General features: G+C 40.7%; 2 protein-coding genes across 2 annotated transcripts; one reads left to right on the forward strand and one right to left on the reverse strand.

The window, feature by feature from the left end:
- Positions 1-769: 769 nt before the first annotated feature.
- ush1gb (Usher syndrome 1Gb (autosomal recessive)) lies at positions 770-11,172 on the reverse strand. The gene is made up of 4 exons (XM_072667629.1): positions 11,009-11,172; positions 2,937-3,387; positions 2,267-2,827; positions 770-1,054 (listed from the first exon to the last, which is right to left on the reverse strand). The coding sequence occupies exons 1-4, from the start codon at positions 11,170-11,172 to the stop codon at positions 770-772; spliced, it is 1,461 nt and encodes a 486-aa protein (XP_072523730.1).
- A 3,377-nt stretch (positions 11,173-14,549) lies between these two features.
- Positions 14,550-21,344, forward strand: LOC140544178 (proton channel OTOP3-like). The gene is made up of 7 exons (XM_072667589.1): positions 14,550-15,099; positions 15,821-15,957; positions 16,042-16,100; positions 17,046-17,173; positions 17,864-18,615; positions 20,113-20,292; positions 21,174-21,344. The coding sequence occupies exons 1-7, from the start codon at positions 14,661-14,663 to the stop codon at positions 21,342-21,344; spliced, it is 1,866 nt and encodes a 621-aa protein (XP_072523690.1). The 5' UTR covers positions 14,550-14,660.
- Positions 21,345-25,869: the final 4,525 nt, after the last annotated feature.

Below are 25,869 nucleotides of genomic sequence, written 5' to 3' on the forward strand. Positions count from 1 at the left end.
CATTTGGCCGCCCTTCATCAGGATCATTATCATCAACCCATCACGCTGCTGATGTGGTGAACAGTCCTATACTACAGACATGCAGAGCTGCCTGCTAACAAGGACTCCTTCATTCTGGCACAGAGAAACATGGGTGTTATCAAACAGATGCAGATGTTTTGTACACAAGAACAACGTAATCTTCTCCAGAGAGAATAAATCATGAACAGAACCAGTCACAAAATGCACATGTGTAAACAACGGTACGCTTATGAGCGATACTTGAGGAAATGTCATCAAATCCCAAACCCCAAACTCATCCAGCAAGCCCTCATCTTCATAAAGGACCTGTAAGATCAGGCTGAAGCTCTAATACACACTTAGAACTGTAACATTCACAAGGTTCAGGCACATTCAGCGCTCTCACTGTTCAATTCATGCGGCTGTGCAAGTATGTGTGTATGGGGTGAGTTGACTGCTGTGCAGGCTGTGTCGAGCTGAGAGAGGAAGAGTGGAGATCTTCCATCTGAAACATACAGAGAACAAAACACCCTGATGACGGAGGATCACTCTGTTCACCCAGTGTCCACTAGGTGGCCAGAAAATGTCACAACAGGTTTCTGCATTTACTCATACAGAAATACCTCATAAGCACATAAACACATACTGTACACACACACACACACACACACACTCACAATAAAGTGAATCAAATCATGGAGAAATTTATAATGATATGATTCACTGAATCATTTCCATAAGAACTCTTACACAGAAGACACTCACACCATCACAGCTCGGTATCACATATAGCTCTGGCTCTCTGCAGGGTGTAGTTGCGGCGGCTGCATGCATCCAGCAGCCTCTTACGGGGGCCGAGGGGGATGTGGATGCTGGTCAGGTCGGGTTCGGAGCACATCAGCAGAGCTTCAAGGTCCATCTGCTCGGACAGGAAAATAGAGAGGAACTCACTGAGGCCCTGAGAAGCCAGGAAGACCTCCAGAGGAGCTGAGGAAGGCTGAAGCTCTTCGTCATCCTCCTCCACACCGAGATCACCCTCCTCCCATGGCAAATCCTGCAGGAGACACAAACACATACACATAAACACACATCATGATGACAGTTAGCAGCAAGGGCATCATGCCAACTAAATTTTGGTAGGGGTAGTAACCAATTCATTCTACTGTATTATATTAGTATCAGTAGTGTATATTAGAAACACATGTGTTCATAAATTGACATGCATTATTTTATGCAAATATTTATATGAACGTTTATATTCATATTAATGTATTATATATTTTTTAACCTTAAACAGTGTGGAATTGAAGCGGCATTGTGGGAATCTTTTAAAGTTTTTTGCTGTTGGGCTCCCCCTACAGTATTGGAGAGTAATTCACTTTTACACCACTGCTATAAATACAAATCACACTTTGAGCGCCCCCTCATGGACAGCTGTATGTGGGCATTTGTTGACAAGCTGAAGTAAGAAAAGCATGTGGACTGGGGCGTATTATGGGATTACAGGGTTACACAACATTACACAGTTCTGGAAAGAGGTCTTGTGCAGCTCCACCAAAGTTACGTGGTGCAGGAGCAGTGTTCCAGCCCGGAGATCATACGTCAGGGACGGCATTCTCTGTATTACAGTCAGTGGAGCATCAACATGATTTTGAAGCTGCTATTTTAAGGCAGAAATTGCTACATAATCTCATAATGTTACATCAATATGAACTAAAAGTAGTTTTAGATGTTTTTGTGAGTATTTCATTTGGCAACAACAAAATAATATTCACTGAGAAGTAATCTAAATAGTATAGTATATACTATTATAATGTATATATGATTATATATATATAGTATATTATACTATCATACTATCATATCATATATATATAACAAAATAATATTTATTGTATTATATATATATATATATATATATATATATATATATATATATATATATATATATATATATAATAGTATAATGAAATTATCATTTTATATTATGCCTTATTTGTTGTGGTTTGTAGTGTCTCTCTCAAGAGGCTTTCATGGAAATTAATTTAATTAGGAAGTTCATTATTTATTCATTCATTATTATACATTTTCCTTATTATGTATCAAACTCACTATGGTGGTACCCTCAGGGGTATGTCCTCAGTACAATATTGTGATAGGTCTCCATATTAGTATTCCAGAGTCCAATATCAAAAATGACCAACAATAACCAACAATATATTGTGCAGCTCCACTGTATAGCCAAAGGTAGATATATATACAGGACCTGCAGGTTCTTTTCCTGCAAACTTGCTATGCTGTCAGTGCTCCCCTGATCCAGGCTAGGCGATCTGGGAGGTAGTCTGCCTCGTAAGTGGACGTTTGGCACCCGTCCCACTGGCTCACTTCCTGCCACACTGAATGAATCATCCCGGGTGAACCCCAGCAGACCCTCGCTGCCATAATTCCGTCTAAAGACAAGTGTTCCCAGGCCTGGCCGGGAGAACAGAGAGTCTCTCCCAGAGTCCTCGCTGATCTCAGAGTAGGCAGCCTCGTACAGCCCTGGATCACTCAGCACTCGCGAAACTGTGTCTGCATCATTGTCATAATCAGCCAATGGGCTGTGGGAGAACATGTTGCGAACATGGAGGCGGTTTGGGGGACGCTGGCTAGGATTGGCGTATGTCCCCTGCTTCAGGAACATCACATCGCTCCCCAGCTGGAGGCCGGACAGGGAGCGGACGCTCTTCCGGCCATCCTCTGAAATCTTGAAGGTGCCGTCACTCTGCTTTTTCTTGTCCAGGCGCTTCTGGATCTTCGTCCTGCCCTTTGCTGTGGAGTGAAGACCCTGGGGTGTGGGGAAAGGGTGGGGATGGATTACAATTAACAGCACATGTGCATGAGCATGAACTGATAGTGGACTACAGAGGCTGGGTACAGGTATGAGTAGTGAATACCTGTGAGTAGGTGATGCTGGAGTTGATGGTGTTGAATTGTGGTATCTTTCGGCTCATGGTGCTGCTGTAACTAGACAAACTGACGCTGTCCGACATGTCTGAGGCAGCCGCTTCTCTCAGAAAGTGCTTTTCCATACGTTGCTGGTGCTTATGCTGCAGCCTGGCGCACTCTTTCATACGCCGCTCCGCGTTACGGAAGGCACGGTCCTTCAGTTTGCTCACCAGCTTGGGGTTAAGGGTGATCTGCTTGGCTGCAATGGAGTCCAGATAGCGCACGCAGTCCATGTGGCTTCTCATAGCAGCCATGTCTAGAGGCGTGTGGTAGTCGTTGTCCAGACACCACACGTTGGCACCGAACGACACCAGGAAAGTCAGACAGTTCAGATGGCCGTTGGCTGCAGCCAAGTGCAGTGGAGTGTTCCCCCAGATATCACACTTATCAGGATCTCCACTGAGGGATGGTAAAAGGCCAAAGAAAGAAGAGATGGGGGAGGGGATAAGAAAGAGAATGTATTATCCATTTATTGTTTGATGCCAATTCTACACAAAAAGCATTTTTAAGTAATAAGTGGTCTAAGACAAGAAGTAGCCCGACACACTGGGGCTTAGAGGGCTAAGATTAGTTGTACACTTCCATTTATTTCCCTCCTATCCAAAATGACTACCAACATTTTGGTTGTCCACTAAGAAAACACTGGCTAGTGCACTCTAAATGAGATGTCAGAGAGATGTCACAGATACCCTTGAAGTAAGATCATGATTGATACCTTTAAAAATAAAAGGGTTCTTTGAGCAATGCCATAAAAGAAACCCTTTTTGTAAAAGAGGTGAAGAACCTTTTAAGAAGCTGATGTACCGGTTCTTTACTCATTAAAAGATTCTTCACACTCATCTCTCTTACAAATGGGAATTGTGGATATAGCTCAGATGTAATGGTGATATAGATCAGTGGTAGACTGAACACAGCATGAATGAGGTCAATGTATATAATGGGGTCGGCACCAGTGACCTAAAGGTTTGTGAAGCACAATTAGCACTGGTTGCTGATTCAATCCCCTGGACCGGCAGGAATCGGGTGTGGAGGGAATGAGGGAACAGTGGTTCCCCCCCTCAACATTGCTTGCTCCCTGGGTATGTCCACTGCCCTACTAGTGTGTGTTGCCATGGATGGGTTAAATGCAGAGGCTAAATTGTGTTGTACTGCTGTGCAGCAGACTGCTGGGCTATCCAATACAGAGAACATTTAGAGGCTTCAGATGAATTGATTGTACAGTGCAGTGCTAGTGCTAGAGTGTTGGTTTAGTGGACCTGTGTTTTTTGAGCTGTTGTTGGCCCTTCTCTTGGAGACCTACCATATACTCCCTTCCTGAGATGCAACCCCAAAAATCTAATACACAAGATCTGGGGTTAGGTGTAGCATACTAGATCAGGTGTAGCATATTTTGCTGGTTTGCAGCTTTGAAAATTAACCCTTAACTTAGATCTGATGATCACTTGATGAACGTTTGTTCAGTTTATTAGATTTGTAAACATATGTGTGTGTGTAGGTGTGTGTGTGTCCCTATAACTACAAATGTGTGGTGAGGTGTCAGGGTAACTTGACCCTCACACATTCAAACACGATACACCTGCACACACATTAAGATCACATTACATGCCCAACAAGCAAGTGCATGCACATGTGTACACACACACACACACTGCAGAAATAAAATGAATGAAACATTAAGAATCGTTTTTAAAAACATGTAAAAACACAATACAATATTTGGCTCCAAATGTTTCTATTAATAAAGCTAAAGTCAGTGCTTGGTTGATTTGAATAAGCTATAAAAGCTCACCACCGCTTTGCCAAACAAATGTTGGGAAATGCACCTACTTACATATTTAAAAATGCCACATCTCTGCCAATATACTGCATTTATTACATTATTTCTCTCATATACAGTAGCAGTCGTATTTATTCAGCCCAACTGCAAATTAGGTTTAATAGCAAAATTTACAAACTTTTATGTGGAAATTCTTTCCAAAAATCAATCAAGTTCATCTATAAAATGATGTCTGCACACTCTAAGCAAAAAGGCTTTGCCTCATAACAACACAGGAACCCTTTGTTGGTGCTATATTAGCAGAGCACTCTTTTGCTGTTATGACCTGCTGCAAATGTGATGCATAGCCAGACACCGGCTTTGGGCAACATTCCTAAGGAATCTTCCTCATGGGAAGTGGCCTTCAGTTCACTAATGTTCCTGGGTTTGCGCGCTGCAACCGCCTTCTTCAAATCCCACTAAAGATTTTCTCGGGGGTTTTCCTAAAATTTCCCGATACTGGATTGAATCCATCTTGCCCTGCACAAACTGCAGGTTTCCACTGCCAGACGAAGGAAAGCAGCCCCAGAGCATCACAGAGCTACCACCATGCTTCACTGTAGGCAGGGTGTTCTTTTCAGCACATGCTTTATTCTTCCTCCTCCAGACAGGCCGCAGATCCACAGGCTTGAATAGTTTCAGTTTTGTTTGCTTCACAGAACTTTCTTAAAAGTGTGGGGGTCAGCACCAGTAAGGTTCCCGTATCGTTAAGTCAAAGCTTTTGTGCTTAGAGCATGCAAACATCATTCTGTAGATGAACTTGATTAAATTTTGGAAAGAAAATAAACCACTGGTCTCACCTAATGTACTAGAGTAAATCCTGATAAATCTACTCTTGACTATTTCGTAACAAAGAAAAAGCAGCGTCATGTGAGTCGGGAAGTGTAATTTGTGCTTTGAGCCACCCCTAAAGGACACGCTTTACCCATGCATTTCTAGACAAGCTATGTACAGAGATACAGAACTGGCATCAGAAGTGAAGGAAGAATGTGGACTACAGGATTACAGGATTAAACTAAAGTTAAGGCTCTTTTATACGCAACGTTAAATCTGAATATGGATATAGTCGAAACCTTCTGTCTGTACTCTGTATTTACTCCGTCTGTATTTGTGCACAGTCTGATAAAGCTTACAGATATGAATGGAACGGAGTAGTACCACTGGAAACCATGCCAAGTCCACAGTGGCAAAGACAGATACGTTGTTCTTCGTATTACAGGTCAGAGGGGCATCACAATGATTTGGAAGCTGTTAATTTAAGGTAAAAATGCTACATTATAATGTTTTAAGTGACTAACCAATCTATTGAACACAGATCCAGTGAAAGGCAGTCTACAGGGAAAGAGTAGAAGGAGCTTGGAGTCAACAGGACTGATGTAGCCTTTCCTTAGCAAAGCTACAGGAGGTTCACAGTCACTCTGTTAAGCTCATTTGTTAAGTATCATCGAAAACTGAGAAATTATTAAAACTAACAACTCTGGAATCAACAACTGGAATGTAATGTGGTCAGTGTTTAAGCAGCCAACCTGAATTCATTACAAATTTTGAAAATATGTCCCTCTGTTTCCGCAGGGAGATCCTGTTTTCCTCGTTCATCATGATCTATGGCCTTTCTTTACTAATATTTACGGCTGTGTCTGAAAGCTTAATGAAATCTCCTCATAGAGTCATAAATCTATGGTCATTAAGTTGTCGCTGGAATTATGTCCCCTGGCTTTGTACTGAGCTATACCTACACAGATGTGTCCATTAATCCTCAAACAGCACAGCAAACACATCATTATAGACAAAATGTAGATACGTGCACATTCACCTCGACTGTCCAACCCCGTCCACCTGCCTATTGTTGGTGATGGGAAAAAAATCGGTGAGGTTATCAATACAACTACAAGCTGTGGAAGACTGAGAAATATTAAACACAGCCTCTGTAGCTGATTAAACATAAAACACAGTTTGGGCACTTTACTGGCTCAGTATTTAGAAACAGTCAAAATCTCAGCAAATGCCTTCTGAAGCAGCTATGTCTTTCATATCATATTTAGGCCTTTTTCAGTGCAGAAAGCCTGTAGTTCTGAGATACTCTTGGGTCATCTTGCATTTACAGCAGGTGTCCAAGGTATATCAATATATTTTCTATGATTTTTAGGTCAGGTGACTGTGAGGGCCTTTCCAAAAGCTTCAGTTTATGTCTCTTCAGGCAGTCTTTGTGTTTTTGTTTTGGAGCATTATCCTATCGTTTAAACCATCCTTTAGCTTATGTTAACAGAGAGGTTGACATTTGCATTCAGGATTGCTTAGGTTAAGGGGTTAATCTCTGATCAGTCTATCAGCAAATTCATTAGTAAATTAATTAAGGGCACCACCAGAGGTACAAATGCTGTGTAACAGTGTTTGCCCACTGGAGAAACTCATTAAAAGATAATGACTGCTGATGAAGCTGATTATTTGGGTCTGGTGTGGTGGGACGCCAAATTATTTCCAGACACAATATTTGTGATCATAGAAGAGAGAATATTTTATTATGATATTGATGTGTGTTCAGTCTTTCTACAGTCTCTATACATTTTGTGCTACATGTCATTGTCTAACACTGAAAACAACAAACTGAAGGATGCTACTGCTAATTGGATGTAAATGCAAGTATGACATTGATTATGTAATTAGATTTAAATAGCACAGCATAACACTAATAAAAAATAATGTAGCATCCCAGACCAGCACCTGAGGCTGAGGGTGCAGGCCAGACAGGGTTGGCTCCAGGGCTGTGCGAACAATGGAAGGTCATTAAGTAATGAAGTCTTGCTTCTTATCAGTGGAGGGTTACTAATGAAGGCTAAAGGTCTGGTTGTGAGCTCATACACAGCTCATACTGCTGCTGACTAATTACAGTTAAGATTTTATGAGCAGTGTCTATCAGTAGGGTCACTGTAGACGGGTTCTGTTAAATCCTCTCAATGGCAATGAGTCATCTGCATTGGCAGAAAATAAGGCTTTGCCCATTAGCTGCTGTGATTTCTGCACTGGTCAGTAAAACTACTGTCCAGAGGGCAGCTTTTCAAGACCAGTGGGGAAAAGCACTGTACCTGGTTACACAGATCTAAATACCACAGTTTTACATATGATGCAAAACCCAAATGCAAAAATGATGTATGATGCCTATCTTGGACTTGTACATAAGTGTTACATTATAGTTACTATTTCTGTTCCTCTCTTTATACTTTAGAATTACCAGGTTGCTCTTATTACTGCACAAAAGCACTGAATAGTCATGAGGTCAGTGGTCAGAATGTGCTGTTGGTCAGTAAAGTTACTGATATGTTAATTAAAAGTACATATTCAGAAGAACACATATGGTTCAATTAGATAAACTAGGTATTGGATGGGAACCGGAACGATGGCCTTCCATTAAAAGAGGTACAGAAATGGTTCAGAAATGGGTAATCTGACACACTCACACATATTATTTACTGCTTATTTTTAAGTATTATCAGTTATCAAACACATAAAGTCCTACTGCAGGCAATGACACTTCATTTTCGTATACATTCTAATACCTTTGCTCAGTACTATAGTTGTGATTCCCATCAAAATCAAGCTGACAGTTCTGTGGGTCAGTCTCACATGGTCATAAATTAGCTTATGGCCTACCCTGCAAAACGCAACCTCCACTTCAATTGTCTTTTAAATGACCTCCCCCCCCTTTCCTAAAGGTCCCACAGCCCATTGGTACGATATATCTGCATGTCCCACCAGTGACCTTTTCCTTCATTAGGTCGGAGCAATTAAATTGCAAATACCAGCAAAATGCCAGCTGCTACACATCAGCAGCAAACACAAGCACGTCCATACCAGCAAGACCCAAGAGTCTTAGTTCATTGGGGTCAGGAGAACAAATATTCCTATATAAAAAAAAATATCACATGAAAATAAAATCACCTTATGCACAATATCATATACCAAGAGCCTGGCTTTGTAGTCATTAAGTGCCTTTAGGTGCTTTAATTAATATTGAATATATTGTTTTATATTTATTGTTTGTCTTTCTAAAGCACTTTCTCTGGACCTGCCTCATGCAAGGCCAATCTGATGACTTGTACAACTTATATGACATATGTGACATTTACTAACTTATTTAAATGACATGTTAGCAGACTTATTTATATTTCAATAAAATTATGAAATCAATATTTTGCATGAAACAAACTGTGACTGGTCTTCCTTTGTACACCATCAGGCCCCTGCAATTGATCCAGAATGCAGCAACACATCAAGTATGGCTCAGCTTGACCCACCATCCATTAAGATCTACGAAACACAAGCATCCAGGTTTTTTTCTGTCCTGGCTCCGAAGTGGTGGAACGAACTTCCCCTGGGTGTCTGAACGGCAGACTGTCTTCAAACGCAGACTGAAGACCCACCTTTTCAAGGAGTACTTAGGTGAAGCGTAGTGCAGAGTAGTGTGGTCTCTTAGTACTTAGTACAGTCTAAGCTTAGAGGTATCTTTTGGATCCTAGTCTACACAAACTAGCTAAGGGTATTTTCTGAGTAAACAGTGATGCACTTTTGTAAGTCGCGCTGAAGAAGAGCGTCTGCTAAATGCCTTAAATGTAAATGCAAATGTAAAGATAAAATTTTTCTGCCATTTCAGCAAAAACATATCAAATGTGTGTCAAATGCTTTGTAAATTCTACCATGTTAAATTTATGTTGCGGATGCTGTCTTTAGAGTTGTCTGTAAAGAAAACATGTTGTTTGTTCAAGGATGCCCAAACTTCTGCCTAAGAACAAACAAAGTATATTTATGGGCAATTCTTTATTTAGGAGAACCTTTCTCTGAGATTCACATTAATAAAAAAACCCTGATTTTTTAAAGGTAAGCTAACAGCAGCCTTAGAACGCTTAGTGAGTCTCATTATTGTCTTAGCTACTGCTAGTGCGGACCACACTCCAAGATACAATATATTTGGCTTGGAGTCCAGGTTGGTTTTCCTGTGGTCTGCGTGAGGAGCTGGACCCCCGTTTGTGTGGTGAGTGATGGAAGAAAACGAAGGGGATGGGGTGGAGGTGGGTGGGACATTTGTTAGACATGGAGTTGGACTGAAAAGCAGGGTTATACAGGGAATTTGAGTCAGGAGGTGGAGCTCGGGGCGTAGAATTCAGTTCTGTCTCTTAACTCCACTTATGAGTGAAAGTAAATGACACTATACTTTTTTTTTTTTTTTTTACATTTTTACACTATTTTCTATTTAGACTTCTCTAGAGTAAAGTTCTAGCATTTGCTTTGTATTTTTTTTATAAAATAACATTTGTAATTTGTACCTTTTTTGAGGAGAGAGGGGGAAGTATAATAGTATAAGGGAATAAATAGTTAAAACTGTATTTAACTATTAAAAAATGTATTGTTGGGATCTCATAAAGGAATAATGCTGTTATCTGTAAATAGATTAGTTTAAAAACAACCAGAAGAATCTGTTTTAATTTATATTATCTCATATTATATTATATTATAATTTAAATTTATACTGCCATATCCTACCATCTAGAATATCTATATTCATATTTATATCTAAAGCTAATCTCACTGTCATTTCTGTCCAATTAAAAACATGTATCTCCAAAACGGTGACTTTAGAGGAAAAGGCCAAATTGTTCTTAACTTTAAAAGGAAGTTTCAAGCATTTCCATTGGTCTATTTGTCCAGAATTATTTACACAGTGCACAGATCAGCTACAGGGTTCAATTAAAAACAAACAAAAATGGAAATATATGTTTTTCATTGGACACCAGCGATATACACAACATGTCCAAATGTTTGTGGACACCTCTTCTATTGAATGCATTCAGCTACTTTGCTGACACTGATGTGTAAATACACGCACAGCTTGTCTAGTGTCTGTAGTAGAGTATTGCCAATAGAATAGGACTCTCTGGAATTGCTGGACTCTCACCAAGATTTTACATCAATGCAATGTCTTGAAATGATGGGTTACCTGGTTACTATGGCAACAAGAGAGCAAAGCTGAGCACGTGGCAGAAGAGTACCCTTCTGATGAGTATTTATAAAGAGAGAAAAGGTAAAGAACAGCATTATAATATATTATTAGAATCTAATGTTAATGAGAACACAGGTCACTTCTCATACAGCAGGTCTGTTGCGCTGCTGGTCTCCAAACAGGCTGCTATTTCCCCGGGTCTCTCTACTCACCCTCGTCCCAGCACCAGCCTGAGCGCGTCCAGGTGTCCGTGGTTTGCTGCCCACAGTGTGGGGGTCATGCCGTCTTCATCAGGGCTGTTCAGGTCCCTGCGCGTGGCCTGTCTCAGCAGGTCCAGCCGCCCATCCCGGGCAGCCCGGTGATACGTATCGTCCATGACGCCTAGAGCCCCAAACCTCGCTCACACTCGCTTCATATCCACCTGCTGAACACCTCGGCTTGAGCTACCGGTCAGGCAGGGCTGCTTCCAGAAACACTACACTCATTTTCCCACCTGTATTCAGACAAGCCACGCCCCCTGCAGCGCCATTGGTTGAAAAAGGGGGCGGGTGCAATGCATTCATTTATGGCACGGGTGCATTCCGCACTGTGATTGGTTACTACAGGTGTTTGTCAATACCAACGACGTTCCTGACCTGTATTTGCTGTTGTGTCCTAGTCTTTATAGCTGTGTTTTCAGTGCAGATGATGAAAGTCTGATGTGACTGCGGGGCAGTGGTGACTCAGGCTCCTGGTGGTTTGAGCACCAGGCTATTAATGACAGTGTTGGGCCCCTGAGCAAGGCCCTTCACCCTCCCTGCTCCCCAGGTGCCACAGCAATGGCTGCCCACCGTTCCGGAGGTGTGTGGTGCCTGTCACTGTGTGTGTTTGATCACTAGTGTGTGTATGTGTATGTATTCACTGCACGGACAGGTTAAAGGTGGAGGCCAGATTCCATCTGTGTCCAACACTAATGATGAACGTTGTTAGACATGGAGTTGGACTGAAAAGCAGGGTTATATTGGGGATTTCGGGGCGTAGAATTCAGTTATGTCTCTTAACTCCACTTATGAGTGAAAGTAAATTTCACATTTTTGTTTTTTACACTATTTTCTATTTAGACTTCTCTAGAGTAAAGTTCTAGTATTTGCATATCTGTATTTTCATAAAATAATATTAGTAATTTGTACCTTTTTTAAGGAGAGAAGGGGAGGTATAATAGTATAAGGGAATAAAAAGTTAGATAGTAATAGTAGCTTCTAGTGTCTTCTTGTCTTGTCTTGATTGCTACTATATGTTCATCATTGGGTTTATGAAGCCAGTGTTTGTTATTTTATTGATATAACCATGTAGGCAAGTAGCCGCAGGACAGGAGACCAGTGCCACTTACTTTTGGCTGTATCTTACAAAGTTGACCTTTTCTAGCTAATGTGTCTTAGCAAAAGTGCTGCATTTTATCTCGGGCAGCCATTTAATTTACTTTGTACTCCTAGCATTACAGTGTTTAAAAATATTAAACACTCACAGAAAGTAATTCATTTGTGCAAAAATAATTGAATGAATATAGTTGTGCAAAACATTTGATTTGTAACTAAATTAACCTCCATCCTCTGTGATACTGCCAGCCTTCCTGTGTTTATCATGAAGATGTAACTTTATTTTTTCAGACACCAAAATATCTAATATTTAATAAATGGTTTTACTATGATAGCTCATACAACAATTAAAGAAGTGCTGTAAACTATAACTGTAAATATCCACCTTTCTTCTGGCTGTACAAATGTGTTAATAACTTTTTGCTTCTTCCCATTCCCACCCAGTAGCTAGGACTCCCCCTATCACATGGTGATGGGAAGGTGAAAGCAAGCATGTGCTTCCTCCAAGTCACTTTAAGCAAGTCCTCATTGCGCTGAGATATGGGGAGAATGAGGGATGTCCCATCCAGTTAAATTCATGACCAATTGTGCTCTCTGGGACTCCTGGCCACAGATGGCTGTGGCATCATATATATATATATATATATATATAATACCACAGAAAGAAACAAGAAAAACTAGGCAAGTGGGACTGTTTTGCCTGACCGCAATTGTCTGCATAATCGTCAATGGAATTACAACAATGAGGATTTTGGGACCAAAATATCTGCTCTTTATCTTGAAAAAGGTTCTGTGGCATAAATTGACCTCTATTATTTCATGTACCATTTCATGTTCACCCTGCCTGGTAAAGGACTCAAGGTTTGCCCTCAGAGCCTTAAGCTGTAGACCACATTTATACTAGTTTTAGATGTGAAGGGCCAGGATGTGATGCGGGTGTGATAGTGATGCTAACACCGCTGTAGCAATGCTAACACTGCGGCAGTGATGCTGAGTTGACATGCTATTGCAACGGACCATGACACGCACATTAATGCCACAGTATGCCACAGTCTTCGCACCACTTCCCTTTACAATAATGTTTTAAGCACTGACACCCAAGTTCAGCTTACCTAAGTTTTCATCTCCTCTAGGCAGCACATATAGCTGTTGACCTTTTCTAGGCCGGCCCAGGAACCTCATTAACATTGCTTGTGACTTGTGACCTTGCAGTAACGATGCTGGACGAGGGTGGTAGCCAGCGCAGTAGCGATGCTAACACTGCGGTAGTGATGCTGAGTTGACATGCTATTTCAACGGACCATGACACACATAAATGCCACAGAATGTCTTCGCACCACTTCCTTTTAAAATAATATTTCAAGCACGGACACCCAACGTCAGCTTACCTAAGATTACCTCTCCTCTCAGCAGCATTTACCTGTTAGCAAGCTCACTCACTTAGCCAGTTAGGCTAGGCAGTCCGGCAAAAATGGTTCATTTTATTAAGAATATGTATGTTATGCATGGTCACTTTAACCCAGTGTGTGTGTTGTTTAATATAGTGACACAGTAAAGGGTTATTTTCAACCCTTTAATTAGTTTTGAAGTTGTATTTCTGTAAATGTTTAATTTCATGGCCGTTCCTGACTGCCCTTTGCATATTTTAGAGTGCCTTTAATGTGGCTTGTCCTTTTACTATCATAGAGAGCCTATTGTTTCACTGCAGCCAGGTTTATAGAATATACATACTGTAATATTAATATGTTTATGCTGGTCATTTTCTTTTGGTCCAGGGTGGCAAGGTGAATGTGAATGCTGATATAAGGAATTAACATAGAAAACAATCAAACATGGCAGACGTTAAACATTTACTTTTTGATAAGACTGCCATTGCTGTGCTCCAGTGTCACAAAGTCATAGTCTACCGAATGGAGGAATCATGGGTCTTCAGAAGCTCCTACAGCATTTACTAAAAGGGTTAACATATTGTTTTTAAGATGTGTGGAAGTGTTAGAGAGAGAGACTGTGGGCAAGCTGTGACAGGTGCAGGCTGTAAAAAGCTTAATCAAACAGTTCATACAACTCAACTTATTGTCAACAAGAGCAAAAAAAAAAAAATCCCAGCTCATTTATTAAGATCATTCTGGAAGCCAGTGTAATGGCATAGAGGCACAATGGCTCAGCGTTTGACCCCAACTAAACCCAGGGCCTTACAGGTGAAAACACAGTCATATAAAGCAGTGCTTTGTTTGCTGGTGTTTGTACTGTAGTGTGCTGGCAGTGTTGAATATTTATCTGCTTCACTTTCAGCACACCCAAGTCCACCTCAGCCCACACGTACACGCCCACTACGGGCACCATAGTCATTCAGAACATTCAGAGTGAGTCACCATAGACATACACACACTACAGTACACTGACTTTCACCTTCGCAGTTACTGTATGCTGCTCCTAAGAGAAAAAGAGGCAAGAGCGAGAGATAGATAGATAGATAGATAGACAGACAGACAGACAGACAGACAGACAGATGGACAGAAGCAGAAGAATGGAGGCTGGACCTGCAGGAACTAAAGGACAGGAGCTGACCGAGTTTGAGTCCAAGCTGAAAGACGATGAGAAGAATGAAGGTGTATTGGACATTGCAGATCATGATGAAGACTCTGACAAGGCTGCTGATCATTTGGATGATGTGGATGGTGATCGGGGTTCCGTGTTGCTTTGGGTCCCCACTGGCCGTCGACTTATCTCTGGGCTTCTGGGGCTGAATGTGGTGCTGCTGGGTGCCGCCCTGGTGGCTGGAGATGCTTTTCACCCTGCAGGGTTACACCACCAGGAGCCTGAGGTGTTTCTTCTGCTGCTGATGGCACTGAGTGTGGCGTGGATGCTGTGGTACTTGCTTTGGGCCCGCAAACAGCCAGGATTACCGCCACACACTGACCACCATGCAGGAGGCGTCACCGTCACTGGTAATAATCAGCCCAGCTTCTTAATAACTGAAGATATATTAAATACTAAATACCTTCTTGTACTTTTCACATTGTTTGATCACACTGATCCTAAAGTATGCAATATAAGGACAAAAGTAATTGGACACCTGCTCATTCTTTGTTTGTTCTGAAATCAAGGGTATAGAGTTTATCCTGCTTTTGTTGGAGTAACTGTCTCTACTGTCCAGGCAGGGCTTTCTACTAGATTCTGGAGCATTGCTGTGAGGATTTGATTGCATTCAGTGACAATAGTGTTAGGGAGGTCAGGATGTTGGATGATCACCACCCCACCGCAACCTCCAACTTCCAAACTCATTCCAAAAGTATTGAATGGAGTATCATCAATGATTTCAAAGAACACACTTCCACTGCTCCACAGCTCAATGCTGAGGGACTTTATACCCCTCTAGCTAATAGGTTCATGTTTATCTGCTCCACAGAGTCCTATTCTATTGTCAGTACTTCTCTACAGGGACTAGATAAGCAGTGTGTGTGCATTTGCACGTCTGTGTCAAATGGGACATCAGCAATGGGAGCAACCTAAAATAGCTGAATGCATTCATTTGAAGGGGTGTTCACAAATATTTGGACATATAGTGTAAGTAATGTACACCACCATCATTTGAGTATGTGTTGCCCTCACTGATTCAGGGCTGTGTCTGTTTGTGTGTGTGTGTATGTGTGTGTGTGTGTGGAACAGTGGTGCTAATGCTGTTTGCAGGCTTCAGTCTACTGCTGTGTGTGTTCATGATGGTTCATAATGTGCTGATGAAGGACTGTCATCCATCTGCTAAAGTTATTTTGCCGTTTGTCCAGACTCCATTCCTCGGCCTGCAGGTGAGCAGCATTAAACATAACATAACTGTAATCTAATCACAATCTAAGCTAAATCTAATCACAGTCTTTTGACTTTTTTCTCAGACCTATCTGCTGTGGGCTCACTCTAAAGACTGCATCCACAAGCACAGAATCCTCACCAGGTACCTCTGTGTCCACTGCACAGCCTCTGTTTACTCTATGGGTTTAGGAACACTCTGATGGGTGAATTGCACCAACAATAATAATAATCAGCAGAGTTTAGAAGTAATGGAAGATTTGTTGATCTTTGTTTTATTGTGATTTGAGCACTTTTTTCTAAATAATAGAGAACAGAATAAAGTTAAATTTATTTAAAATTTTAGTATAAAAAAATATTACTATATTAAAAAATTGTTTACATGTAACTATGATTACCTGCAATCAACTGGATAAACTGTAGACATTGATTTAACAGACACTGCTTAAAGAAATGCACAAAATATACACACCATTCAGCCATAACATTAGTACCACTGACAGGTGAAGTGAAAAACACTGATTATCTTCATCTACAGCGGCATCTTTTAAGAGGTAGATAAATTAGACTGGAGGTGAACAGTCAGTTCTTGAAGGTGATAAGGTGTTAAAAGCAGGAAAATTTGACAAGCATAAGAATCTGAGTCACTCTGTCGAAAACCAAACTGTGACTAGACAACTGGGTCTGAACATCTCCGAAACATCAGGCAGTTCTTATGAGGTGTTTCCGGGTATGCAGTGGTCAGTATCTACCAAAAGTGGTCCATGAAAGGACAACCGGTGATCTGTAAACAGGGTCATGGACACTGTTTGTGATCACTGATCACTGATGTGATCCATGGAGGCCCAAACTCACAACTTACAGTACTTAAAGGATCTGCTGCTAATATTAGTATTGGTGCACATACCCCAGGAAGCCTCCAAAGGTCTTGTGAAGTCCATGCCTCCAATGCTCAGATCCATTGCGGCAGCACAATGGGGGCTGATTCAATATTAGGTACTAATGTTATGGCTGAACAGTGTATTTCTAATAATTCTAATAGCTTATATATATATAAATGACACTACTGGTGTATGTGTTTGTGTTTCAGGTCTGGGCTAATGCTGATACTGTGCACAGATATCTTGTTATGGTTGAGTGCAGTAACAGAAGATTCGATTCACATGGAGATCGAGCTGGAGAAACAGTACAACAAGCCCATCATCAGAGCAGAGTTAGGTACATCCTACCTCGTGCAGAAATTAGTGAGTTGTAGGAACCCATCTCAAGCTGAGTTTGATTTCTTTTGCTCCAGCTCCACTTTATTAGGAACTCCTCCTCTTCTGCTGTGGACAGTCAGACGTTATAGCCAGAGCAGGTGTCCACAAACTCCATATGTCAGGCTCTTCTGGACAACCTGATTCTGATGATTCTGAACATTTGAAATGTCCCCAAAATTAGTTTTCAATTCAATTATTTTAAAGGGGCTCATATCATGGGAAGACAGATTTACCAAGTGGGATGTATTATGCAAACATTTTAAAAGACAATTGCACCAATGTTTGAAAATGCATATGTTAATGGTTGAGCTGTAACTAAAGCTATTTGAATAGGTTTGGTGTGAAATGATTAATGGTATAAAAATGAACAGGTCATATTTCTTTACTGTGGTAAAGTAACCACAGGTTGCCATGACTACAACACAAATATAGCCTCTGAATACAGTATCCAAACCCACCAGTGAACCTACACATGTACTCTGAGTATTATATAAGGTGGATGATGGTAAAATGGTCAGAAATCTGATCAAACATCATTTTTTTATATGTTTGTATGTATTCAGTGAAATTCCCCTTTTATGTTTCACATTAGTTTGGCTTTCCAATTAAAGTGGACTATAAGTGTAACCGACTCGATTTACTGTTTTAGACCAGGATGACAACAACGTCAATGCCTCAGAGTGCCACTGTGGAAAGCAGCCTGTGTGTGCGTCCCTGCGGAAAGGCTATGAGGTCCTTTACCCGTTTAACATGGAGTTCAGCCTGCTGGCAGGATGCATGCTCTACGTCATGTGGAAGAACGTGGGGCGTCACGTGACTGGCACTCGCTCTGGTCATTCCCAAAAAATCACCCTGCGCATTGTGCGCTATGGAGGCATCCTGCTTGGTCCTGTGCTGGGTTTGCTGGTGTTGATCACCGGGGTGGTCATTTTCGTACTGTACCAGGTGTGGGTGGGTCAACGATGGAGGCGCCTCAAGGCCTTCCTGCTGTTCTATGGCTTCCACTTGAGTGTGATGCCATTCATGGCTTTGTGTTCGCTGGCAGGAATACTGGTCTACCGCCGCAAAGAGAGGCTGCCAAGCAGGGGCCGGGACAGAAAAGAAGAGGACGGGGCTGCTAAAAACCCGACACGCAGTCTGGATGTGCTCCTGCTGGTGGGCTCCGGCCTGGGCCAGTTGTCCCTCTCTTACTTCTCTCTGGTGGCTGCTTTAGCTGAGGGACCCAGAGGCATTCTGGGAAGTCTAGATTTGTCATATTCACTGCTCTGCCTGCTGGAGCTGGTACTGCAGAGCATGTTCATTATCCAGGGACTGCAGGAGCACACACATGCACATTTGCAGGAACACTCTGGCCAAAACAAGGCAGAAGAGGAAACATCAGAAGGGAATGTTAACTTTAAGGTCAGCTCACGTTTCCACTTTAGTGCATTTTGATGTAAAAAGACAACCTGCTTTAGTGTGATTTACATTTCAAGGATGGTACACAGAAAGGAGATTTTCAGATTAGCAGTCTTGGCCAAAGTCTTATTTATATCATGTAGAATTACATTTTATTTTTCATTTTTCTGAAATATAAGGCAATCTGGAAAGCTGGATATTTATATATAACAGCTTTATTATATCCTATACTGTTAAAATGCTTGATGTTAGACAGTCAACATGTCCTCCATCAGCTCAGAATCATCTACAGCTCTGTTCTTCATTCTGGACATATTTAACACATCTATTATTGTAAGCATTACAATATGTTTACACAGTTATGTGCAAGAGATTTGGTTTTATATAATTAGAAATACTGATTCTGAACTTTTGAACAGTAGTGTTCATAATAATTCTGAATTAACTTCTTGCTAACCCTTAAACTGCAAGCTCTTACAGTCTTGAACACTCTAGGCACTAAATACTACTGTACTTAGTACACTGTACATACATATTTTTATAAATAATGGCACAATTTATAACAGTTAGTAAATAATTTGTAACAGTTTTTGAAAAATTACAAATGTTTAGTATTTACTGGATCATTAGGGCAGTTAGTAAAAGGCTTATAGTAGTGATTAATTTATATTTATTAAATAATGTATAATAGATTGTATAAATTGTAATAGGTACTGAATATATGAGTAGTTATGGACTAATTTATACATTTAGTATAGGATAGTAATGATTATAATAGTTACAGAATATTTTACAGTACTTATTGACTAAATTGTAATAGTTATTTAGTAAATCAGATTATTTATTTTATAAATTAGTTATTTTAAAAAGTGTAATAGTTACTGAAAAATGACAAATCATTAGAGCAGTTAGTGAAAGTCCTATAATAGTGAATAATTCATAGTTTTTGTAATAGTTACTGAATAATCTGTAGTCGATTCTCAATATTTTGTAGTAATCCACTAATTTAAATGGATTAATTATAATAGTAATTTATTAAATTAGTTACTGAATAATGTGTAATAGTTATTGACTAATTTATACATTATTTAATAGATTAAAGTAGTTACAGAACATTTTGTAGTGGATACTGAATATTTTATAACAGTTATTGACTCATTTAATTTAATTTGTATATATATATATATATATATATATATATATATATATATATATAAACAAATTATAATAATATTATAGAAATAATATCCCAAGAGCACCAGCTTGCCTTTAATATCTCAGAAAATCTGGTGCAGCACAACACACATGTTCTGTAGGCTGTGGACAAATAGGTTAGTATATATGATTCCATACATCAACTTCACAGTAAATATAAATACTCTTCATTCATGAGAGTAAATGAAGTGGTCTGTCCCTCCTGATTCTTCTGATGCTCCTGAACTCCTGACAGAACTGAAACAGAGTAATTAATGGTTCTTCTTCTGATCTTCTGTTATGAAGCAGATAGGGAGGAGAGCCGAGGGTGGCAGTCCTGCTGACATGGCTGAAGGCAAAGCGTTCCTACAGAGACGTAGTGATGCTCCAGCGTCCTCTGCAGGCATGCAGGTGCATGACTCTCATCCGTGGAGCAGGAGGGTGATTCAGGAGATCTGCGCCTTCCTCATCTTATCCAACATTATGGTGAGAATAGGGTGAGGGGGGTTGCGAGAGAGAAACAGAAGAATGCACTGAAAAAACGACACCATAGCAAGTGAAACTATTCTGAATTAAGGAATTCTAACAGATCCTATATACACACCTGCGATTATTCAGTGTATTTCTATAGAGGTTTTCAGTAGACTAATTCAGTAATTCACTTAAAGTAATTGAGTGCAATGACTAGAAACCCCTCTGCTAGTGGAGTAAAATCATTACCAAGGTGAGAATACTACAGTAATACTACAGTGAGAAAGCTGTTGGTTTGAGACTGCATACGTATCTCTCTGTGTTTAAAAATGTTCAAATAAAACTTACTGTTAATGTTGTCAATTAAATACAAAAAAGAAAGATTACATATTTCCGTCCTTATTGTGAGTATTATGGGAATACTACAAAATTATTAAAAATAATAATTTTATGTAATTATTAACAACACTTGTCTGATGTGTTAGCTGCTTTAAGATTTGGCCACTTTTGCAGCACCAGGCATTTTAAAATATTAATTTCATGTAATATTTTTGATTCCAGACTTTTAAATAGTGATCCCATACATACGGTATCTATGTACACAAAGTAAAGATGCTACAGATGGTTCTATGACTGATGCCATAGAAGAACCACCTTTGGCTCCCTAGAGAACCATGTTGTGTTGTGAGATGTGTGAGTGTGAAGAACCTGGTGAAGAACCAACATCAAGTGAAGGCCCATTAAACCTTCAAAATGTCAACACATCTATTACACCATTAGCACCATAGAGTTTACTGCATAGCTTTTAATAATGAGATTTTCCATTTAATGATTTACTGTGTGTGTGTGTGTGTGTGTGTGTGTGTGTGTGTGTGTGTGTGTGTATGTGTACACAGCTGTGGGTGATTCCAGCATTCGGTGCCCATCCGCAGTTTGAGAGTGGAGTGGGGAAGCAGTTTTATGGGTTCTCCGTGTGGTTCGTGTTGGTGAACCTGGGCCAGCCGCTCACCGTCTTCTACAGGATGCACTCTGTGGGAGCTCTGATGGAGCTGCTCATCTTCGCCTGAACACACACTTCCATTTACTCAAACAACTTGTTAAATAAAGACTATGTAAAATGCTATGTGTTTTGTCAACCCTTTGTCAAACACTTGGACGCTAGGCTTGTTTATTCAGGTGTTACTCTGTAACTTCTACAAATAATTAAGGAGCCATTATGTAGTCACGAGGAGTAGTTATTACTGTATGCAATCAAATCCTCACAGCAATGCTCCAAAATCTAGTAGAAAGTCTTCTTCCTTGGACAGTAGAGACAGTTACTCCAACAAAAGCAGGATAATCTCTCTTTAATACCCTTGATTTCAGAAGAAACAGTGAACGAGCAGGTGTCCCAATACTTTTGTCCACAAAGTGTAACATGTTTAAATCAACTAAAAGAAAACAAACAAGCCAATCAGAAGCCCATTAACATAGGGAAAAAATCTACAGGCATGTAAAAGCAGGCTGTGAGTGCTTAGGGGGAACCATGGCAAAAAATCTGTACTCTGGTGAGGAGGACCTCTGGTGTTTAGAGGGAGGACGAGCAGCCAGTATTCCATTCAGTCTTTTACAAGCTATGTGGGCTTGCTTGGTTTTGGTCCAGTTTAATCTCAAGGCTTATGGGTCTTTCTGGTGTGATTTCTTCAAAGGTTTGACTGCCCTTATTATCTGCCCCAGCCCTGGAGCTCATCACAGCAATGGTGCAAAAAGCTTTAAGCAAATGGAATATGAAGAGCTTATTATTAACCCACGTCTCTTTTTGCCCCTCAGTATTGAAATATGAATAAGAGATAGAGGTAAAAAGTCATTTTTCATTAATTTTTCAGTGTTTATGTGAGTTTATGTGAGTCTTGTACAAGTTGTCATATTCCGTCACATCCCATTAAATATTCATATATCACTCAGTCACAGGGGGGTGCTAAAACGCTGCAAAACAGCTGAGCTCAGGTGTGTGAGATGGTAAGGTATTGCACGGATCAGGATGCTCAATATAAGCCTAGCCTAAGCTTAACCTACACCTAAACCTAATTCTAAACTAAACTTCACCTAAACCTCAGCTTAACCTAATCATAACCCTGATCATAACCATAGCAGAATGTGAACTGCGCTGACTCAGCAGTTGGAGCACAGAACAAGGCCCTTGAGCACCTTCCCCAGTTGCTGCAGCGATGGCTTCCCATTACTCCTGTCACTGTATGTGTTTGCTCACTAGTGTGTGTGTTCACTGCGCAGATGGGTTAAAAGCAGAGGCCCAATTTAATCTGTGTCCAACACAAATGGCGAAATTGTGATGCAGGGTTTCTGACCATTACTTCCTTTTTAGAAGCTCCATAATGGAGAAAAGCAGAGTGCTGTGGCACCAGTGGACGGGAGCTCCATGTACAATGAAAAACGTGTGCAATATCGGACAGGAGGAGCCAGAGACGTTATAAAGGAGGAGATTAGGAGATCGGCCACTAACTGAAATATGAATGAGTAGCGCTCGTAACGCTTAACATGGAGTCTGTATTTTTTGGGAAGTCCCGCCTTTCAATAAAACGAGCCAATCAGCTCAATGGTTACAGTGAGAGCAGATGAGCCAGAACAAGATGAAATATGTTGTTTTGTGCTGTATTTAGCCGAACGCTACAAGCCGTCATTAGGTTGTCCGATTTTATCAGTGATTTAAATTATGATTTTGAAACTGTAATTTGACTTTCAAATATTTTGGTCTCTTCCCATTCCCTGAGACAGAAGCCTGGTCTCTTATGACTGGACATAACTGACTGGTGGTGTTGCAAAGATGGCTGCAGAGGGAATAGATCTGCCTATAAGGGAACTCCTTGTGAATTGTGCAAATTATACAAATGTGCAAATGTACGAATGTGTTGGGGTGCACTTGATATATATATATATATATATATATATATATATAGAGAGAGAGAGAGAGAGAGACAGAGAGAGAAAAAGAGAGGGATGAAATGGTAATAAATATGTCACCTGTAGCCCTGTAGTTCTGAGATAAGGTTTTATTATTTATTTATTATTGAAATAAAATATGTTTTATTATTTTATTATATTATTTTATTCATGGGCAGTGGTGGCTCAGCGGTTAGAGTGCCGGGTTATCGATAACAGCTGCCACTGTTGGGCCCTTTACCCTCTCTGCTCCCCGGGGCGCTGGAGTTGGCTGCCCACCACTCTGTGTGTGCGTGTACTCACTGCCCCTAGTTCACTAGTGTGTGTGTGTTCACTACCACAGATAGGTTAAATGCAGAGGACACATTTTGTTGTACAGTGACAAATATGTGCACCTTTACCTTTATTATAAAAATGCATTCATGACAAAGAAGCAATCTAAATGTAGCTTCACCATGGATTTAGCACTATTTTCCTGTTATTAACGTTACATAGAAAACTCAGAAGGTGGGTTTTCTGGTCATTTCGTACAGCAAATAAAATGGCTTTATTCGCATTGACACTGTGACCCCTTGTTCCGGTCTCCACCGCTATTCAGAAATCTCAGTTACGCTCCTCAACTACTCTGAATGTCGAAATCTCAGCCACTGTACTGTAACACCATTAAAAAAACAGTGAAATCCCACTTTCAGAAAGATATGCACTCATCATCAACTGCATCCAGCAGCAACACAACCATCCTTCTGATCCACAGGCACTAAACTGAGCAGCTGATTGCAGTGAAGGAGCAGATGTTTACGATAGTTGTTCTCTATTGTAGTCCTTCTCTTTTTTTCCGCTGCAGGCGAGAGCTGGTTTATTCTGAACCCGTCCAACCAGTCCATCCTGCGAAGTGCACACAGTCACCAGGAGAGCAGAAACAGCTCTGCATGTCAGGACTGAGCCAACCTGTGTCAGAGTCATGATCTAAAGCTGTCAGACTTCACACTAACTTAGGCTCTAATCTGTCGGGTGAGGTCATCTTAATTGGGGCATTAGGTTAAGTGGGACAGGGGGTGTGTTTATTGGCACTGTGCTCTGTTACTTTTGTCAGACAATGACTGCAAATGTGGCATCTGGCACGGTATTACAATTTCACAATAAACAGGCCTATCAGAACGCCCCAGACTCATCCCTTTTACATTGACTTCCATTGAAAGTCACCAAGGTATTTCCAACCATGGTCCTGAATAACCACCTCCCCTGCACATTTCAGTGTTTTCCCTGCTCCCGACACACCTAATCCAGCTAATATGTTAATTAACAAGCCCTTCCTGGGTAGAAGGTGGAGCATTAGAGCAGGAAACCAGCTAAATGTGTAGGACAGGGGGTCCTCCAGGACCAGGGTTGGGAACCATTGCCTTAGATGTTACTTCATGTGTGCTGAATAGGAACAAAAGTTAGATAACCCCTTTAAAAAGACAGATTTTGGTAAAGGCAATGGTTCTATACAGAAAGATGACAACATAAGGAACCACGCCAGTGTTTAAACGGTTTTCACCATTCACAAACGGCTCTGTATAGCACTGTTGTTAGTGGAATAAAGGTAAAGGTGCACATATTTGTCACTGTACAGCGAAATGTGTCCTCTGCATATAACATTTAACCCATCTGGTAGTGAACACACACTCACACACACACATGTGTTAGGGGCAGTGAGTACACACACACACCCCCCCAGAGCAGTGGGCAGCCAACTCCAGCGCCTGGGGAGCAGAGAGGGTAAAGGGCCTTGCTCAAGTGCCCAACAGTGGCAGGTTGCTGAGCCCGAGAATCGAACCCACAACCCTGTTATCGATAGCCCGGCGCTCTAACCGCTGAGCCACCACTGCCCCATAAACGCTTCCTCCGCATTTAACTATCTGTGGTAGTGAACACAGGCAGGAGGCCCCATATGGCCTCCTGTATAGTCAAACACTATATATCAGTGCTATATTAAGAACCCATTATATGCACTGAATTCATTTAATTAAGATGCTACTTAATCTTAACCTACTATGTATAAATGTCCATGAGCCAATATTGTATTGTTATTATAGCTGTAAGTTACTGAATATTATCACGGTCCAATGCAAAACATGTATATCCAAAATGGTCCTAGGCTTTGAATGGAAGTCAATGCAAAATAAGAACATTTCTATTGGTCTGTTCATCCAGAGCAGCTACAGGGCTCAAACCATGTACAAAAACGGAGATACATGGTTTTCATTGGACAGTAGGGATATGATGGGTGTATTATTTATACCACTATTGTAGATCTAGCTGCAGGTTTACAATTGTAGTATTTTAATTATGCATTGCCTGTCATCTGTCTTTAAATTAGGCAGTGATTTAATAGGAATACATACATTTCTGGAGTTTTGTATCCTACACTATCACTCCAGCTAAAAAAAACAAAACTATGAGACAAGGGGGTCTTCCCTTATTAAGGAGATGAAGCCCCTGAATAAATATGTATCTGCATATCAATGCATAGCACTGAAAAGTGTCCCACTACACCTGAAGTCCCTTAATAGCAGGTGTGTTTATTAAATAAAACACAATTAGATCAAATAAACAACAAACAAACGATCAATTAGTTTATAAAAGTATATAAGTATATAATAAATGACTTTA

The sequence above is a fragment of the Salminus brasiliensis genome, chromosome 22 (genome assembly GCF_030463535.1).
Source record: "Salminus brasiliensis chromosome 22, fSalBra1.hap2, whole genome shotgun sequence".
Lineage (NCBI taxonomy): Eukaryota > Metazoa > Chordata > Actinopteri > Characiformes > Bryconidae > Salminus > Salminus brasiliensis.

Coding starts and splice junctions, on each gene's coding strand:
- ush1gb (XM_072667629.1), bottom strand. CDS start 11,172: ATGGACGATACGTATCACCGGGCTGCCCGGGATGGGCGGCTGGACCTG. Junction 3,388..11,008: donor AGGCTGGTGCTGGGACGAGG/GTGAGTAGAGAG, acceptor ACCATCCCTCAG/TGGAGATCCTGATAAGTGTG. Junction 2,828..2,936: donor CCAGCATCACCTACTCACAG/GTATTCACTACT, acceptor CCCACACCCCAG/GGTCTTCACTCCACAGCAAA.
- LOC140544178 (XM_072667589.1), top strand. CDS start 14,661: ATGGACAGAAGCAGAAGAATGGAGGCTGGACCTGCAGGAACTAAAGGA. Junction 15,100..15,820: donor AGGAGGCGTCACCGTCACTG/GTAATAATCAGC, acceptor TGTGTGGAACAG/TGGTGCTAATGCTGTTTGCA. Junction 20,293..21,173: donor TCATCTTATCCAACATTATG/GTGAGAATAGGG, acceptor ATGTGTACACAG/CTGTGGGTGATTCCAGCATT.